Genomic DNA, 19,822 nt, shown 5'->3' with positions numbered 1-19,822 from the left:
TCGAGTCTGAGAACAAAAATCATGCTCGAAAGTTTTATGACCGTGAGGCCAGTTCTCTGTAACCTCCAAAATTTCATATATACAGCCTGGCAGGCATGGTACTGAAACTTCATGAAACTGTGTATACTTGATGCAAACATCATGCTAACTCAAAAAAAATATTCAAAATTTTGATCATCAACATGGTTGCCATGGCAACCACGCAGCCCCCTTAAAGGTGATATTTTACACTGAAAATATTGAATTTTTCAAGGTTTTATGATGTTGACAGAATTTTTATAGCTTCACAGGCAATACAATGACAACAAACTACTAAAAGAATAACATTTATTGAACAAAATTGAATGGTACCTATATCAGTCCTGATTGAAAACATTTTTTTTTATCCAACTTCAAAAAGCATGTACTCGTGGATATTTTTATACCCATTTTTCAGTATTTTGTTCATATCAAAAATATGAAAAGCAGAGGGCTTGTGTCAAAAATACTATTACTTCATGAGAAAATGTTGTTTATGTTATCCAAAAATGTAAAAAAGTCAACAGGATCTGACTAAACAAAATTTTCAGACATTTTCAAAAATTGCCTTTTTCAAAGGGAGATAATTACAAGAATCCATAAATATTGATTTTTTTTAGAGAGTAAAAATCTTGTTTTTATATATATATCTTAGATATTAGATATGCTGCTGCATTGCCAGTTAACTAATGTGATTAAATATCATAACCTTGAATGACCTTGACCTTTGACCTTAATTTCAAGGTGAAATCTTCTTTTTTAGCCATTTTGTTTTTTGGGTCATAAATTAAGATAATTAGTCAAAGTCTTGCGGTAATATTTAGTTACATCATGCTTTGGTAATGAAAATGTCTCAAAAAGATATATACTTTATGGAATTACTCAAGATTTAAAAATAAAACAAAAAATAGCTATTGAACAATTCATGCTATTATGTTTTACTTCATACATAAAATGAAAACCCAAACACTGAAGGTCCACATGAATTGTTACAGATAAAGATGGAAGGAAAGATTAACAGAATGATCACTTCTAGTTTGAGTGGGCTCTAATTATTGATCAATATATGTAAACTCTATGCTGGAGGTGACATCAATTTCAAACATTTACAATAAACATAGAAATTTCTTCTTATATTAACCTTCATGTGAATCAAATATATGACAAAATATTGAGGGTCAATGTCAATAGTTAACCATAAACAGCAAGCCTTTATTTTGATGAATGATAAACTTTCTGTTTATGGTTGTATACGCAATCACCAAGTTTTAAATAAGGTCATAAAAGTTATCCTGTAAATTTTTCGTTCTTGAATGCCATAATCATATCAAAACATATATTTTAAATTGAATAATAATGAACTGCATAACCATTATGAAACATTCTATGTTAACACACAAGGCATTATATGAAAAATCAGACTGTAAAACATACTTCATATATCATAAAACCAAACATAAAGAAAATCCATGTAAAGATATCAGAGGAGACATTTACAAAATATTTTGTTACAGATGGAAATATTCGCCGACAAAGTCAATGCAACATAAAACGGAAATATTCACTGGAGAACACAATGCATTTGGTAGTCATTACAATAATAAGAGGAGCAAACATCCTTATGAATTGTTTTGTCATTATTTGTTCAATTTGTCCATTATCTCTTTTTTCAGTAATGTTTTCTGATCTTCTTCTTTGGCTGCAAGTATGTCACCCGGATCTGCCTTTCTATCCAGCTGAGCTAGTCTTGAAAAATAGCTAGCAATTTGCTGACCAGAAAGAAAGGTTTTCTTGTCAAATTGACTAAGCTTCCTCATTTCTTCAGCTGCAAAAAACGGGTCAACTTTCTTCCCTGTTCTTTTTCCTATGTCAAACTGTTCTTTCATGTACTGCTTTTGTGCAGTAGAGAAAACTGTCTTTTTCCTTTTGCCTTTTAAAGCCCAACCCATTGGATTTATATAATCACCCTCTGTTAAAATATTATTTCCACACTCTGATCTCTGACCATGCTGACCTGATGTTGATGATGGAAAACCATCATTGATCTTTTTGGAATAAATTGTGATGGCAAGATTGGTCAAACATTGTTTTTCAAGTTTGTAATCACAATTTCCCAACAGTAAATGGTTGTCTAAGTTTGAGAATTCCCTGACACAACCTTCTACTGGACACATAAAAATAGCCCTCTTCTTTATCTGAGTATTCATGTCAGTACTTTCATTCTCATCTGAAATGGAAAAAAACAAAACATTTGAGTCAAAGACCTATATATAGTTCTGTAACTTCATTTTTTTTTCTTAATGTTTGTTTTTACCTTGGCAGAAATTTACTTTGCTTGTAGAACTGATATGGGGTTTTTTTGGCAATTAAAATTATCCTATTTTTCACTTTTATCTAAAAATGTCATGTGATTTTATAACATACCAATTAAACAAGGTGTGAAATGAAAAAGTGTTTAAGAAATTGTGTTCTTGTATTGACTTCAAACATGACATTCTTAGTTGAAACACACATCTTATGCACTAATTTATACCACTTGTCAATTCCTAATCAATAAGTAACTACCTCTAAAAATGACACCAACATATGAAATTTGCAACATAAGTTTATACAGGTGTTCAGCAGTAAGACAGGTGCTCCATGTAATGCAGGATCTGGCTACTTTTCTAGAGCATTTGCAATCAATCCATTTTTTTGTGGAGTTCTTGCTGCTCAGTTTTTAGATTGTTTTGTTATGTCGATTTCGATTTTTAAAAAATGTTTTAGAGTCATTTTGTTTTCTAAATAAATTTTTAAAAGTTTGATTGTGTTCCATTGGTATCTATCACCCTCTTTGAAAGTTCTAAATATAACATACCTTCTTGGAATCTAGTAAGAGCAACATCTCTCCAGTCTAAAACAACAGAGAGTTCTTTATTGCTATTGCTTTTGAGTTTTGTCCATAGAATCCTTTTACCTGTGTGATAAAAGTAAATGATGCATGTAACTCTTTATATCTAAGACCATTCTCAATTCTAAACAATACATTTTTCAAATTAATTCACAAATGGAAATCAGTTTGCTGGTTATGGAGAAATGTCCGATAAGGAAAAAAGTGACAATAAAGTAAACATAAAACCTTGTTTTTGCTATTCTTAAAAAGTTATATAAATTTTTTAAAACATAATATCTTTATTTACAAAAATGATTTAAGAGGATGTGTATAAAATATACAAACTTGTAGTTGATGAATTGGCAATCATACCACATTTACTTATTTATTCTCATAATGTTAAATGCCATTTTGGGTCCAATTTCTCCACATTAAGAAAGATTTCTCTATTATCCTGAACTATAAGTCTGACAAAAGGACAATCAAGCGTAAATTCCCTTTTTTGTAATGAAGATTTTTAAATCATGTGAAATCTTACCCTCTCCAATGTTATATGCTTTCCAAACAACTAGAGCATCTTCTGTAAACTTGAAGTTGTGCAAAGAAGTAATCTCTGGAATGTTACTTTTTACAATATTGGCTCCACTATCAAGGTTGGTCACAGCATTCACAACTTTCACTTTATATTTCCCTTGTTGGTTCCGGTCAATTGCCTATTTCAAAATTAATTAAAAATATAATTCAAGAGTAAACTTGGGAATGTGTCTTTAAAACATTTATTAGTTTTCTCACAAAGGAGATGACTGTAGGATCACCAGCTTTATGTTGAAGTAAAATGGGAGGTAACTCTAGTTACGGTAATAAGGGATAACATCAAATGTATAAGCTTTTGAAACACGATACCAAATCTTATTTTAAAATTTATTATTGATACAAACTAGATACTTGTACACCAATAAATGATGACTGCAACACCATTTTTATATAATTGGTTCAGTTATTTACTCTATAACAATTGTAAATGAGTGATGACAAATGCATCAGAGAAGGAATAATACAAACTGAAGTGAATAAAAAAAATTATTATTTCATATCGGTTGAGAATAAGATTCTCTTATTGGATAAAAAGGGGTCACATGACATTCATTAATCTTCAGTAATAAATTCCATCGGTCATTAACAGAACAATACGGACCAGAAAACCAGTCGTTAATGAACTTTTACATGATATGGACCGGTTGGACGTGCACTAAACATACCTGTCAACCTCTGAAAATGAAAAGTCAGGTCATGACTTGCATTGAGAAAAAAAATCTCAGGTCATAACGCGTACGACATTTTGCGGGCTAAATTGAAGAACAAAAATATGTTTACATATAATTTATATAGTCAATATGTATATGAAACAGTTAGAACATGTATACAAGTTTATTTCAGACTATTGTTATATTCCATAGTAGCAGACTTGGCATTCTTTAAAAGAACTGCACTTGGTTTCAGTTCATAGCAATGCAAATGTGTATTCATTTTACAAGAAAGAAGAGCACACAGTGTATCCTTATTAAGATCAGCCCTAAACTCTGTAGCTATTTTCTTTACTAAAGAAAATGCCCTCTCACTGTCTGCATTGCTGTTTGGCAAAACCAGTAATGTTTTAGCAAGTTTTGACAAAAAAAATCTTGGCTTGTTAAGAAAAATGTCATGAAACTTGGACATTTCTCCCCAAAATGTACCAATGTCAGTTTCAGGGGAAGTGCAAAGTGGAAGTTCATCTAAATAATGGGGTCAACTGATAGTCACTGAACTCATCTTGTTACTTGTAGCTTGTTGAAAATATCGTTACGTAGCTCCGGTAAACAAGTTTAAAGTTTCATTCAAGTTTTTATTTCTCAAGACCCTTAACCAGGGTATGTGAACAAATACAATTGAATACAATTTAACACAATATAACAAAATAGGTTGATTAAATGAACAAGTTAACATATATACATGATATACATTTCCAAATATATGGAAGACGAACATATTATATAAACAGTAACTTCAATCATTTTACTAAAGAAAGTATGATTTTACAAAATTTTGCAGCTTTGAATATTACATTATAATTGTCTGAGTTAAACAAAGCATGAAATTTATCAACATTTGGATTTGTAGTGAAAAACAGTCCTACATTTTGACTTTTGGTTACATCGAAAAAGACCGATAAAACGGAAGGTCGTATTACTTCTAAATACCGGAAACAATTCCGGTCAGAAATCCGGGTGAAACGGGTAATGTTAGAAATTCCCGGGACCCGCCGGGTAAAGAAAAACTCCCGGGTGAGAGGTGAAAATAACGGGTGTCACCCGCAAAAAACGGGTGAGTTGACAGGTATGACTAAAATGAATGGCACGGTATTACTACGACTGGTCTTCACTCTTAGCTATAGAAATCATACAACTACTCAAGTTCACTTTACGCGTTTTGAATTTATGAGAATTTTTCAAAAGATGGTTTCTCAATGAAATAAACATAATAGTTCTTGAAAAACTGGTCATTATCCTGATACATGGACTGCTGCCCGTAGGACAGTGGTATTGACTGCAACAGTGATAATGACCTCGCCTTCGGCTCAGTCATTATCACTATCTTAGTCAATACCACTGTCCTGTGGGCAGTCCATATATCACGATAATGACCAGTTTTTCAAGAACTATTATATAAGTATATTATAACAACCTGCTTCATTTGTTGTGCAGTAACAACATCATTCCCTTCGTTCACATATCTTTTTATTGAAGACTTGATGTGAGATGCCTTCCTGTCACAGGGACCTACAAAACAAAAATAAAGAAATTTTAAAATCTTGGCAGTTCCAATGATGTCATGCTTTACATAAGTTCTATCAAATTTTTAGAGGTTGTATAGTAGACACAATAAAGTATCTTAGAACTGCTCACTCAAATGTTAAAATAAAAAATACATTATTACTAGTGTTTTAAAATTACTGATAGCTGTTATAAAACTATCATTGATCATGTTTGACACTCTTTTAAATGAATAATGGCCCTTGGACAAAGAAAATTTCACGAAACTCGCTAAAAGTGCATACATACAACTTGTTTCCTAGCCTCATACAAATACAGCTGATATTCAAAGACACTGAACAGTTATTGTCTATGTAGGCAAATGAGTTATAGATCTATGTTCACATACTGCTAAAAAAGCAAGTGAAACTGGGAGCTACTGCTCACTGATGATACCCCCGCCGCAAGTGAATAATATTAATATTGTAAAATCATACAAGTGTTCGGTAAACAGGAAGTTGTCAAGTGATCAATCTGAAAATGCATCACACGGTATATCTGACTTAGATAAACCCTGAAACCAAATTTCAGAAATCCTTGTATTGTAGTTCCTGAGAAAAATGCGACAAAAATATTCATGGGACAGACGGACTGACTGACGGAAGGACAAACAGAGGTAAAACAGTATACCCCCCCTTTTTTAGAGCAGGGGTATAATTATACCCAACATACAATTTTTTATTTGAAAAACAAATACATTTTTATTTTATGTTTTACCAGAAAAAAATCAAATTTATAGTCCGTTTAACTCACTATTAACTTTTTTCTATGTGACAAATGATATATTTTGATTATAAAATTTATCTGAAGTAAAATTTCCTATTGGTTAACTTCAACATATCTAATTCTAATTATACACAGAGATGGATTGGAACTTACTGTATAAAGCACTGAATCTCTATTCTCCCATGTGTTGGCAATAACTTTTGTTAGTAACATATCAAACAGATCTGCCATATCTGAGCAGCTGTCACATCGGCTGTCATGTTCATGGTCACATACTCCTCTAAAGCATGGATCACTTGTGCTCAAAGCATATGGTGCACAATGGTCAGCAACTGTTGAAGTTTGTCTCACATGAATCTGAAAATTTAAAGCTAAACTATATGTTCATGATAATATTTTGTGCAAATGAATTTCCTAAAATACCTTCAATGACATTTATTGGTTGTCTAGTGTCCAGTGGCAAGAAAGATGCATATATAAAGGACTTTGTTATGATTAATGAATAATAGTCATGCTTTGTACTAGACCATCAAATATTGATTAAGCCAGATTTTTAATTTTCTAACTCACAGGACAACAGTTTACAGAGACATGTCGAACAAATCAATCTCTGGGCCAGCAGTCTGTTTTTTTCTCCAAAATGCTATGTTAAAAGTGTGGAATTTTTTAATGTGCTAACACATAACAGAAAAGTTCACAAAAAGACATATCTCCTCACTTGCACCTGAACACATTATTCAAAATCAGTTTACCAGTCTTTGTTCTTTTAATCCTTGAGGCATGTATAAAGCAGAGAATCAGCAAAAATATTTTTTTAGTTTTTGGACTGACCCTGACAGGGTTCGAACCCACAATCTCTTTTATTTAAGGTGGACATACTAACTATTACATCATCGCTGCTGTAATTTTAAATAACATAAGAAAATGCTCAAATTATTAAAAAAAAAACACTTACTTTCATATCTGTTTTTAAGTACTGCTTTGCCTCCTGAAGTCTTGCTTTCAGTGCTTGTTTATCCTCAGGTAATAGGACAACTAATTTCTCCAACTCAACAAAAGCCCTGCCTCCCTCTGTTATGTAATTGTCAAGTCCTTCCATACTTTTTCTCACTGATGCTGCACACTCATCTAAAAGTTTATATAGGGTGCTTGTGCCTGCAAACATAATCAACATTTTAAAGATGTTATTGATAAATTTAAATCAAAAGCACATCAATGTTAAAATATGTTTTAATCTAATAAAGCCCATTGTACACTGGTAATGCAGATTTAGAGTAAAATTTTTACATGTTCTGCATATGCACCTTACATGTATTATATAGTCTTTTTGTGCATAGAAAGACATATTACTGTAGTCTGTATAACATAATGCATCCTTTTGTGGCATGTAAGACTACATAATATTTAGAATGACAATAATAAACTTTATTTTTTTACCTTATGTGTCTCAATTGGTGTGTACCATTTTATGACATGACAATGTTCCATTTTTTATCAAATTATTTCCTACAATATTCCGAGGTCAAGACTTCACTGTTTTTCAAATTATGATATAACTATAAAGCATATGTGGACGAAATCTATGATACTAATTACATATATACTATGTCAAGTTTAATTGTAGGCTGAATTTGCATTTACCTTTAAAGAGTTATGCCCCTTTGTGTCTAATAGTGGGGGAAAATTGGGTATCTGTATTATAAGGATTGACTTTCTTTAGTTTACGATAAACTTACCTAAAGGTTTAACCTGATCTTCTTCACACAACTGGTTATACTGTTTGATGATGGAAACTGGTGCAATGGATCGAACTACATTTGGTATATTTCTGATCTCTCCAGTTGATAATCTTCGAGTTTTATCCCCAAATGGTAGGTCCTTAATGATTTGATTAGATGTTATAAAATCTATAAAATGGTCTAAACATTTGGCATCAAACTTCTCTCTCTGTTGTTTTGAGGGCTGAACTGGCTGTCCTGCACCTGACTTGTCTGTGTGTCTTTTAGCCTCATAGTACCTCCATTGTGTAATATTAGGAATCATCTGTAAAAAAGAAAATAAAAACATGAGTTTTTTCTTTTTAGATACTTTTGTATTTGAAATCACAAAGAGCAGAGCACTCACTTAGAAGTTTTGCCTATTTCCCTTGCCTTATCATTGAATTTATTTTAAAAGTCTGTAACATGAAGCTTTTGCAACTATCACATTAACTAAACTAAAAATAATGTACTCTTAGATGCATGATTTTTTTATTATTAGTTGAACTAGCTGTTGATGATTTTAAGTACTCGCAGATCAGTAATTAGGATATTTTGTTGATGGGATATAAGATGTGCACTCTGTTTTTGTTTAATAGATGTATGTTATTTGTATCCAATCTGAAAAGCCTTTTTCAACTGATTTTTATACAATTATAATGTTTTTCTCGTAATTATTATGTATTGGTAACATTTTGTCGTTGCAATAGGATTTTATTCTTGAATTCTTGGGGTTCTTAGATGTTGACTGTAACAAATAACTAAGTTTTTGTATATAAACTAGACTGTTTGTTTTCTCCTTTGAATTATTTTACATTTGTCATTTTGGTGTCTTTTATAACTTTGAAGCATGAGCTTTGCTCATTATTGAAGGCCATACAATGAACAAAAGTTATTAATTTCTGTGTCATTTGGTCTCTTGTGGAGAGTTGTCTCACTGGTAGCCCTACCACATCTTTTTTTATAAACAAAATCAATGTTGTATGAGATATATATAGTCAAATGAAGCAGGCCTGACAGACATTTGCCCCTAACAATCTTTCCAAACACTAAATACAATTGACCTGTTGCTTAAAGTATCAAATATAATCTAACAAACTGACAAATTTAACAAAAAATTTCAATGACCAATTAACCATGAAAATGACTTCAAGTCAGATAATACTTTAAAGACAGACATGTACACTTTACAATTATATTAATTGTTCCATACACTAAACATATATAGCTGACCTATTGCTTTAAGTATTTGGAAAACCGACCAAAACACAAAAACCTTACAATGATTGAATGAATAATGAAATATAAAAACGAGGTCAAGGACAGATGATATTAAATATAAGACATTTAGTCTTAAATTAACCTTCACAAAAAATATAGTACATGTAATTCTATCTAAGAATAATCCTTACCTTTCTTAATCCATCATAGTTAAGTTGCTCAGTGAGGATAGATAAGACCTGTCGTCTGAACATCCATGTATCAGCCTTAGTGTATATTTCTAGAAGAGTCTTCATGGTATTGTCTTTCAATGATTCTGGATAAAGTTCAGCTTCTAGAAATGGTGCCTCACCTGGACAAATTGTTTCAAAAACAGAGTTAAGGCACTGCCTAGCCTTGAGTTTATATCTCTGAATGGTTCTTGCACTAGCACTCTCCAAAGGTCCCTGGATCTTCTTTACTGGACTAATTCCAGACAGGCTTAAAAATTCATTAAGTTTATCTAATTTTTCAATCACACAAACTGACGCCTCTGAAACCTGACTTCCCCCTGGAAGTGACTGGTCTGTTTCCCCGACTGAGGACTAAATCATCTAAACACTCTTCCGCCTGTAATTTACATTGTACATTAATTGACATTGATCACTGTAGTGTGAAAATAAGGTTGAGTGACTAATAAACTGATATTTTTATGAAAAAACAAATCCCAACAAGAATGTATCCATAGTACACTGATGCCCCGCCCCTTTTGCACTGTCATTTTCTATGTTTAATGGACAGTGAAAATATCATAAAAACTCCAATTTGGCATAAAAATGATAATGATCATATCATAGGGAACATGAGTAATGAGTTTCAAGTTGATTGGACTTCAACTTCATCAAAATATCTTCATGTATCTGGAACAAAATATTTAACCTGAAGTGGGACAGTCAGACAGACATGACAGACGAACGGACACACAGACAAGGAATCATAATGCACATTAATGGGGCATAATAATTGTTTTACACGTTCAGTTGTATGTTACACATGTACATGTCATCATGTTTTTTTTTAACTCAGAGGCGGATTTAGGGGGGGGGGGGGCCAGAGGGCCCAGGCCCCCCCCTTTTTGGGAAAAAATTTGGTTGCTTAAATAGGGAATCATTGAAGCGTGACTGGAGCGGGCCCCCACTTATGAAAATTCCTGGATCCGCCACTGTAATTTTTTTATACTCCATGTTCCTAAATTCAAGAGTATTTTATCTTCAAGTAACTTGACATATTTTTAAACTTTCGCTATAATCTAAAACAGTAATGCATTCAACAACATTGACCTTGACCTATTTGTACATAAATTAGGCCGTTAATTTTCTCGTTTGAATTGTTTTACATTGTCATTTCAGGGCCTTTTATAGCTGTCTATGCGGTATGGTCTTTGCTCATTGTTGAAGGCCATACAGTGGCCTATAGTTGTTAATTGCTGGGTAATTTTGGTATCTTGTGCAGAGTTGTCTCATTGGCAATCATACAACATCTTCTTTTTTTATTTTTAACATATATTTTTGCTTAACACTGTTACAAGATGAACATTTTTTTTATATAACTTTGTAGATAATCAAAGATTTTACTGATTTAACTACATGTTACATGTAGCTTGAAAAATTTAAGGATGGTGGGGCTAGTTGTTTTTAAATAATAGCTTATTTGTAATGCTAAATATGGAAAAGTATGACATGTTTGATCTGATATACAATATTAATCATTTCTATCAAAAACATTTCATGGTATTTACCTTTCTTTTTCTCCTGTTAGTAATAGACATACATGTATGCTCTTCATCTGCTTCAACCTGCAAACATTCAATAAAGAAATGCATTTACTTTTAATATCAGGCTCAAACTTGCAAATTGTGTTGTTGTTGAAGGCCTTACTTTGACCTATGATGGTTTAGTTTTACAAATTGTGACTTGGATGGAGAGTTGTCTCATTGGCAGTGACGGGCACTCTTCCACTATCTAGTGTAAAGTTTGTTTGACCATCATGTACATGTATATGTATATGCAAGAATTACAGCTAATTTCCAAATGCTTGTAGAGTACAACTTTGGCTAGCCCGTTTGCTTTGTTTGTATAAATGTTAGCTCAAGCATTGTAATTAAGATTGACATCTGCAAACAATATAGGCCTGCATTATCAAAGCAGTACATATCATATTTAAATTTGATTGCAAGTAATTCAATTAAAATTGTCACTATGCAAACAAAGCCAGCAAGCAAACCAAACTGAAAGTCTTACCCTACATGCATTAGAAAATTAGCTGTAAAGCTTTTGTTTGTCAGAAATTGGATGTGTCACAGTTATAGTATTTGGATTTGAAAGTATACAATTGTAAACATACATGGTCAGGTTGACTATAGCTATCTACTGTAGTTCTGCTGCTAAATTCTGGTACATAATCTGTCATTTCATGGTCAGATATATGTGTCTCTTGTCTCCAATAGGAATGCTGATCACCCTGGAAAAATGTGTATATTTTAAATGACTTCCCTCTAGCTATTTTTAAACATGTATATCATTGAAGTTTGACATCAATTTTGTAAAGTTTTATAATTGTATACCTGGCATGAAGTTTTATAGAAAAACTCAGAAATTAGAATCATGTACTGTCTCTGGTGGCCATATTTTATAAATTTGGAATTGTATCATTATCTGCCTAAATTTCATATTTTTTCTGACATGCAGTCTATATATATAATCGACCAAAACTTACCTGTATTATCACTGATCTATTTTCACACCTTATACATTATGTATCAGTATTGTTAAAACTTGTGACACAAGAAGAAGGCCATTTGTTGAGCCGAAATATTTGTCAACACGATTTTATAACAACATTTTCGTTTAATAACACCTTATATCAGTACCGTTGTGCAAATCTTTAGACTGATATAATTTTTTCCTTATCTGCATAGTATCGCCTATTCTAGACGATCCGGTACATAGTAAATTTGCTGGTTGGTCTTTTTTATAGACTTTTATATATATATATATATATATATATATATATATACGTCTGAGTCAGTGACAACCCTACAACAGATGTATCCATCGGATCGCCATCAATGATGGTGATACATGGCTGTGTACATAATGTATATACAACTCGTCTAAACATCAACCCAACAATGTTAGATCTGTAAATTTGCTTTCGCAAATTTTTGGTTCTTCCCTCGCCGGGATTCGAACCCATGCTACTGTGATATCGTGACACCAAATCGCCTGCACTGCAGCCGTCCCGCTAGACCACACGACCACCTGGGCTCTCAAAAAAAGAGCTTTCGGTGGCCATATGTTACTTTTCCACGTCAGTTTTAATCTAGCGGCGTACTACAGTACATGATATATAAGGCATGAAGATGTTATGGTTACAGATCAGCTAAATTATCTATAGTAAAGGATCCTACAAATTAATGTAAGATACAGTCACAGAAAATAATTATATTCATAAGTACGTCTGAGTCAGTGACAACCCTACAACAGATGTATCCATCGGATCGCCATCAATGATGGTGATACATGGCTGTGTACATAATGTATATACAACTCGTCTAAACATCAACCCAACAATGTTAGATCTGTAAATTTGCTTTCGCAAATTTTTGGTTCTTCCCTCGCGGGGTTAATTTGTAGGATCCTTTACTATAGATAATTTAGCTGATCTGTAACCATAACATCTTCATGCCTTATATATCATGTACTGTAGTACGCCGCTAGATTAAAACTGACGTGGAAAAGTAACATATGGCCACCGAAAGCTCTTTTTTTGAGAGCCCAGGTGGTCGTGTGGTCTAGCGGGACGGCTGCAGTGCAGGCGATTTGGTGTCACGATATCACAGTAGCATGGGTTCGAATCCCGGCGAGGGAAGAACCAAAAATTTGCGAAAGCAAATTTACAGATCTAACATTGTTGGGTTGATGTTTAGACGAGTTGTATATACATTATGTACACAGCCATGTATCACCATCATTGATGGCGATCCGATGGATACATCTGTTGTAGGGTTGTCACTGACTCAGACGTACTTATGAATATAATTATTTTCTGTGACTGTATCTTACATTAATTTGTAGGATCCTTTACTATAGATAATTTAGCTGATCTGTAACCATAACATCTTCATGCCTTATATATCATGTACTGTAGTACGCCGCTAGATTAAAACTGACGTGGAAAAGTAACATATGGCCACCGAAAGCTCTTTTTTTGAGAGCCCAGGTGGTCGTGTGGTCTAGCGGGACGGCTGCAGTGCAGGCGATTTGGTGTCACGATATCACAGTAGCATGGGTTCGAATCCCGGCGAGGGAAGAACCAAAAATTTGCGAAAGCAAATTTACAGATCTAACATTGTTGGGTTGATGTTTAGACGAGTTGTATATACATTATGTACACAGCCATGTATCACCATCATTGATGGCGATCCGATGGATACATCTGTTGTAGGGTTGTCACTGACTCAGACGTACTTATGAATATAATTATTTTCTGTGACTGTATCTTACATTAATTTGTAGGATCCTTTACTATAGATAATTTAGCTGATCTGTAACCATAACATCTTCATGCCTTATATATCATGTACTGTAGTACGCCGCTAGATTAAAACTGACGTGGAAAAGTAACATATGGCCACCGAAAGCTCTTTTTTTGAGAGCCCAGGTGGTCGTGTGGTCTAGCGGGACGGCTGCAGTGCAGGCGATTTGGTGTCACGATATCACAGTAGCATGGGTTCGAATCCCGGCGAGGGAAGAACCAAAAATTTGCGAAAGCAAATTTACAGATCTAACATTGTTGGGTTGATGTTTAGACGAGTTGTATATACATTATGTACACAGCCATGTATCACCATCATTGATGGCGATCCTATGGATACATCTGTTGTAGGGTTGTCACTGACTCAGACGTACTTATGAATATAATTATTTTCTGTGACTGTATCTTACATTAATTTGTAGGATCCTTTACTATAGATAATTTAGCTGATCTGTAACCATAACATCTTCATGCCTTATATATCATGTACTGTAGTACGCCGCTAGATTAAAACTGACGTGGAAAAGTAACATATGGCCACCGAAAGCTCTTTTTTTGAGAGCCCAGGTGGTCGTGTGGTCTAGCGGGACGGCTGCAGTGCAGGCGATTTGGTGTCACGATATCACAGTAGCATGGGTTCGAATCCCGGCGAGGGAAGAACCAAAAATTTGCGAAAGCAAATTTACAGATCTAACATTGTTGGGTTGATGTTTAGACGAGTTGTATATACATTATGTACACAGCCATGTATCACCATCATTGATGGCGATCCGATGGATACATCTGTTGTAGGGTTGTCACTGACTCAGACGTACTTATGAATATAATTATTTTCTGTGACTGTATCTTACATTAATTTGTAGGATCCTTTACTATAGATAATTTAGCTGATCTGTAACCATAACATCTTCATGCCTTATATATCATGTACTGTAGTACGCCGCTAGATTAAAACTGACGTGGAAAAGTAACATATGGCCACCGAAAGCTCTTTTTTTGAGAGCCCAGGTGGTCGTGTGGTCTAGCGGGACGGCTGCAGTGCAGGCGATTTGGTGTCACGATATCACAGTAGCATGGGTTCGAATCCCGGCGAGGGAAGAACCAAAAATTTGCGAAAGCAAATTTACAGATTTAACATTGTTGGGTTGATGTTTAGACGAGTTGTATATATATATATATATATATTAATGTACAAAGATGTACTTAATATGCATAGGTGTATCAGGAAAAGGGGGGATTTGGTTGAGTATGTGAGGAATCACTGAAGCATGACTGCAGAGCCCCTCCCCCTTAGGTCAGTTCAAGGGATTATGAAAATTTCTGGATCTGCCATCTGATACTAATATGAATAAAAGTGATTTATAAAAAGTTGAAGTAGGTGTTTCAACATAAACAGTACTACTAGCATATTAAAATTCCTTGAATTAAAAGTGCAGTATATTATTGTCATTTTGTTTATTTTCTTTGGTTACATCTTCTGACATCAGACTCGGACCTCTCTTGAACTGAATTTTAATGTGCGTATTGTTATGCTTTTACTTTTCTACACTGGTTAGAGGTATAGGGGGAGGGTTGAGATCTCACAAACATGTTTAATCCCGCCGCATTTTTGCGCCTGTCCCAAGTCAGGAGCCTCTGGCCTTTGTTAGTCTTGTATTATTTAAATTTTAGTTTCTTGTGTACAATTTGGAAATTAGTATGGCGTTCATTATCACTGAACTAGTATATATTTGTTAGGGGCCAGCTGAAGGATGCCTCCAGGTGCGGGAATTTCTCGCTACATTGAAGACCTGTTGGTGACCTTCTGCTGTTGTGTTTTTTTTATTTTTATTTTGTTTGGGTTGTTGTCTCTTTGACACATTCCCCATTTCCATTCTCAATTTTATTTTGTATACCGCAGACAATACTCAATTGTTGTTTACTTTTACAAGATTTTCCTTGAAAACATAATTATATTTGATCTTACCTGCACTATTTTAGAAACATCTGAAGATAATTCCTCACACTGAGCTTGTTTAAATAGACTTTTTCTGCACTTTGTACAAAGACCTGAACATGCTGAATTTAAAAAAAAATAATATCATTGAAGTTGCCTCAACAAAATCATAGATGAAAATATTGTCATGATTGTGTATTTTTGAATTTACATGTAATCCGAGACTCCTAAACACATACCCTGGTACATACATGTATGTGTAAAAAAAATAGATGCACAAGTACATAATATTGTATGATATATAATTATTCTTTTAGACTTAATCAAGTTTATTAAGTTTTGTAGGTGATTAAAAAGGCCAATATAAAATATGCTGTAAAAGTAACATGCTGAAATAATTTAACTTCCTTTCATTGATTTTCTTTTCATATAAGGCATTGTGAATTTGTGACTTTATACTGAAGTATATATAGTGAAAAATACTGTGGGTTAGATGGAAGGCAAGCTAAATGCATACAGGATGAATACATAATACATACATTTGTAATGATGATAAACAATGCATGAATAGGCCATACATTGACCTATAATGGTTTACTTTTAAATTTTTTTTTTTATTTGGATGGAGAGTTGTCTCATTGGCACTCACACCACATCTTCCTATAAATCTTTATAAAGACCTACTGTAGACATTGTAGGCATTGACACACCGAGACAGATTTTATAATTTGAAAGTTTACTCCAAATAAGTAACATATATGGTATTAGCAAATGGCTGTTGGTTTATAAAATTTGTATTTCTAGTAAATGTTTTGTCCAATGCAATATCATGGCATATGGCCGGTGCATGGGACCACCATAAAAATCATTGTGATAGAAAGGAGGTGCACAATGACAATTGTATGCTTAAAACATGAAAGATTTTATGCAAGTTTCATTGAATTTTGTTTTTTCTAGGAATTTGCAGGTAAGAGAAAGTGTTATGATCATGACCCCCTTTTTAATGGTCACCCCATGAAAACCTGCATTAAATAAATTTCGTACTTACCAGTTCCAACAGGTAAAACAATTCCAGTGTTGTTAAATATAGTTTTCACTTGAGGAGATGATATATATCTTTCTGTTTTGCAGTTCTGGCCTGAATGATAACATACAACACTTGGTACACTGCAGAGTCTTTTCATACATCGTTTCTTGTATGCATTTCGAAATTCACGTACGTGTGAAGAACAAATGTTCTTAAACAATAGAAACCCAGTTCCTGGTGAAATACCACATGAAGTCAAAAAAATAGATTGATCCTCGGTATTGAAAGTGTCAATGGTATACAGTTCAGATAAACATTCCAAATGGGGAAAATCTGGCAGGGAAGATTTAGAAAAATTACAAGTTCTGCACTCATTCAACCCTGCCATCATGCATGGCAAATCATACAAGGGTTGTTATAAGTTAAACCACAGTTTTTAAATACTACATGACAATCACCATCAACAGTTTTCTCTGTAAAACTAAATTAACTGGATCTATCATCTGCTGGAACTTTGTTTATGTTTTCCCGCCTATTTGTACTTCCAACAGGAGAGTTCCAAAATTGTCAAAGGGAGACAACTCAAACATAATTTTAGAGCAAATTTGAAAGAAAACTGGTTATTTAAAAACCAGTTTTCTCGAAATGTTTTGATGATCCCATTCTAATTTTTTACAGAAATAAAACCATATTTTTAGAGAACAATTTCATATAACTGATATAGGCAAACACCCTCTGCTTTTTTAAATATACTTTCATATATTTTCAAGATGGCAACATGACATATGGACCATATATATTTTCAATTTTCACACACCCAACATCCCTAAATAAATTACATTGTCAATTCATCAATCATGCCAAAACATTTTTCATCTCATTATTCACTCAAGACAGCTATGTGGAATATTGAAGGATTGACCACAGATAAATCACAAGATCCTTACTTTCTGGAAACAATATTTCTAAGTTTCATATAGTCAGTTTTGTAGAAACTTGGAGTAATTCTGATCCAAAATTAAGTTTACCAGAATTTAATTTGATATCCTCAAGTAGTAGGAAAAAACACAAAAAAGCCAGACGTCATTCTGGTGGTATCAACATATTTGTAAAAAAATCTATAAATAATGGAGTAAAATCAATCCATATAATGATCACTCTGATATAGCTTGGGTTATACTTGATCATACATTTTTTAATTTAAAAAGAGATATATACTTGGCTGCTGTTTATGTATCGCCTGAAAACTCCAGTTGTAATGTACCGGATATTAACTCTGTATATGCACATTTACTGTCTGATATTGAAAAATATTGTAAACTAGGAGATATAATGGTGCAAGGTGATTTTAATGCCCACACAAATACCTCACCAGACTATGTGTTATTTGATGAATCTAAACAACCATATGTAGTTGATAATTATTATGTAGAAGACAGTATAATGCCAAGAAATAATCTTGACCCCAAACGTATTAATAATAGTGGTAGATGTTTGCTTGATCTTTGTAAAGAAACAAGCCTTACAATATTGAATGGTAGAACGATTGGTGATTTACATGGTAAACAATCATGCATAACATATAATGGATGCAGTCTTGTTGATTATACACTTGTGTCTTTTGATTTACTTAGCTTAGTTGGTTATTTTGAAATACATGACTTAACGTCACTATCAAACCATTGTCCAATCAGTTGTACATTGTTAACTTTTTTCCGTTCCACAAATTTTGTTAACCAAACACAACTGGATCCCCTTCCAGGAAAATTTATTTGGTCACCCGGAGCCATAGAGACATATGTGAAGGATATCTCCAGTAAAGAAAATAAAACTAAATTAGCATTATTTACAAATAATTCCTTTAAAAGCAGTGATTCAGCTGTACAATCATTAACATCAATTTTATACGAAAGCTCAAAAAAATCAGCAAAATTAGTAAACAAAATGCCCAATAGAAAAAAAATAAAATCTAAAAGAAAGCCATGGTTTTCAGACTCTTGTAATGATTTGCGCAAAACAGTTAAAAGTTATGAAAAACTGGTTAACAAATTTCCATATAATAACACTTACAGAAAATCTTTTTACTCCTGCCGCTCTAAGTATAGAAGAGCTTGTAAAAAGGCAGAAAGATCATACAAAAATAAAATATGTTCTGAGATAAGTGCAAATGTTAATAAAGATCCTAAAACATTTTGGAATCTTTTACAAAAACTAAGTAAATCTTGTAATAATGAAGATTCTGTACAGTTTGCACAAGATGAATTTATCAGCTATTTTAAAAAACTAAACAAATCGGAGGAGAGTTTTAACCCATTCCAAGAAAAAATTCTCAAAAATTTTGAAACATTATTTGATGATTTTCAAAAAAACAACAGGGCTAATGACTTTCAGGAACAAATTACAACAAGTGAGATTGTAAAGGCAATTAAGTCCCTTAAAAATGGGAAAAGCACAGCTACTGATCTTATTTCAAATGAAATGTTGAAAAATGGAATATCAGTCTTAACAAAACCATTACAAAAGCTATTTAACTTAATTTTGAATAATGGAAGTTTTCCAAAAGTTTGGAATGAATCATTTTTAGTACTCCTACATAAAAAGGGAAGTAAAAGTGACCCTGGTAATTACAGAGGGATATCCATTACTTCAAACCTGGGAAAATTGTTTAATAAAATAATCCTCTCTCGATTACTTGCTCATATAAATGTAAACAAATTAATAAGTAATAACCAGATTGGCTTTAAAGAAGATAGTCGAACTGCAGACCACATTTTTTCCTTAAAATCTATTGTCAGCAATTATAAAGCCAAAAACAAAAAAATATTTGCTGCTTTCATTGAT

The 19,822-nt window shown here is 33.1% G+C and overlaps 1 protein-coding gene across 4 annotated transcripts; it reads right to left on the bottom strand.

Annotated features, from left to right (window-relative positions):
- Positions 1 to 315: 315 nt before the first annotated feature.
- On the bottom strand, positions 316 to 17,627 carry LOC134685509 (uncharacterized). 4 transcript variants are annotated; one of them, XR_010101300.1, is made up of 10 exons: positions 17,003 to 17,627; positions 15,985 to 16,076; positions 11,826 to 11,942; positions 11,221 to 11,277; positions 9,635 to 10,052; positions 8,202 to 8,508; positions 7,421 to 7,620; positions 6,619 to 6,822; positions 5,612 to 5,706; positions 3,504 to 3,603 (listed from the first exon to the last, which is right to left on the bottom strand). XR_010101300.1 is itself a non-coding variant. In XM_063545266.1 (9 exons), the coding sequence occupies exons 5-9, from the start codon at positions 9,737 to 9,739 to the stop codon at positions 5,665 to 5,667; spliced, it is 858 nt and encodes a 285-aa protein (XP_063401336.1). In that variant the 5' UTR covers positions 9,740 to 10,052; positions 11,221 to 11,277; positions 11,826 to 11,942; positions 15,985 to 16,076; positions 17,003 to 17,627; the 3' UTR covers positions 5,523 to 5,664. The 4 variants fall into 4 exon arrangements, 2 of the variants coding, with proteins under 2 accessions (XP_063401335.1, XP_063401336.1); XR_010101301.1 differs by having other exon boundaries at positions 15,985 to 16,067; XM_063545266.1 differs by lacking the exon at positions 3,504 to 3,603 and having other exon boundaries at positions 5,523 to 5,706.
- Positions 17,628 to 19,822: the final 2,195 nt, after the last annotated feature.

The sequence above is a fragment of the Mytilus trossulus genome, chromosome 9, assembly GCF_036588685.1.
Source record: "Mytilus trossulus isolate FHL-02 chromosome 9, PNRI_Mtr1.1.1.hap1, whole genome shotgun sequence".
NCBI classification, from domain to species: domain Eukaryota; kingdom Metazoa; phylum Mollusca; class Bivalvia; order Mytilida; family Mytilidae; genus Mytilus; species Mytilus trossulus.
Note: the sequence above shows the minus strand (reverse complement) of the source record. Positions and strands in the feature narration are given on the sequence as shown.

What these genes read in the sequence shown, in the direction of transcription:
- LOC134685509 (XM_063545265.1), bottom strand. An exon ending in AGCATATAACATTGGAGAGG is followed by an intron (nt 2,975 to 3,428) that starts GTAAGATTTCAC and finishes TTTATCACACAG; the next exon opens with GTAAAAGGATTCTATGGACA. An exon ending in TCTTACTAGATTCCAAGAAG is followed by an intron (nt 2,246 to 2,875) that starts GTATGTTATATT and finishes TTTCCATTTCAG; the next exon opens with ATGAGAATGAAAGTACTGAC.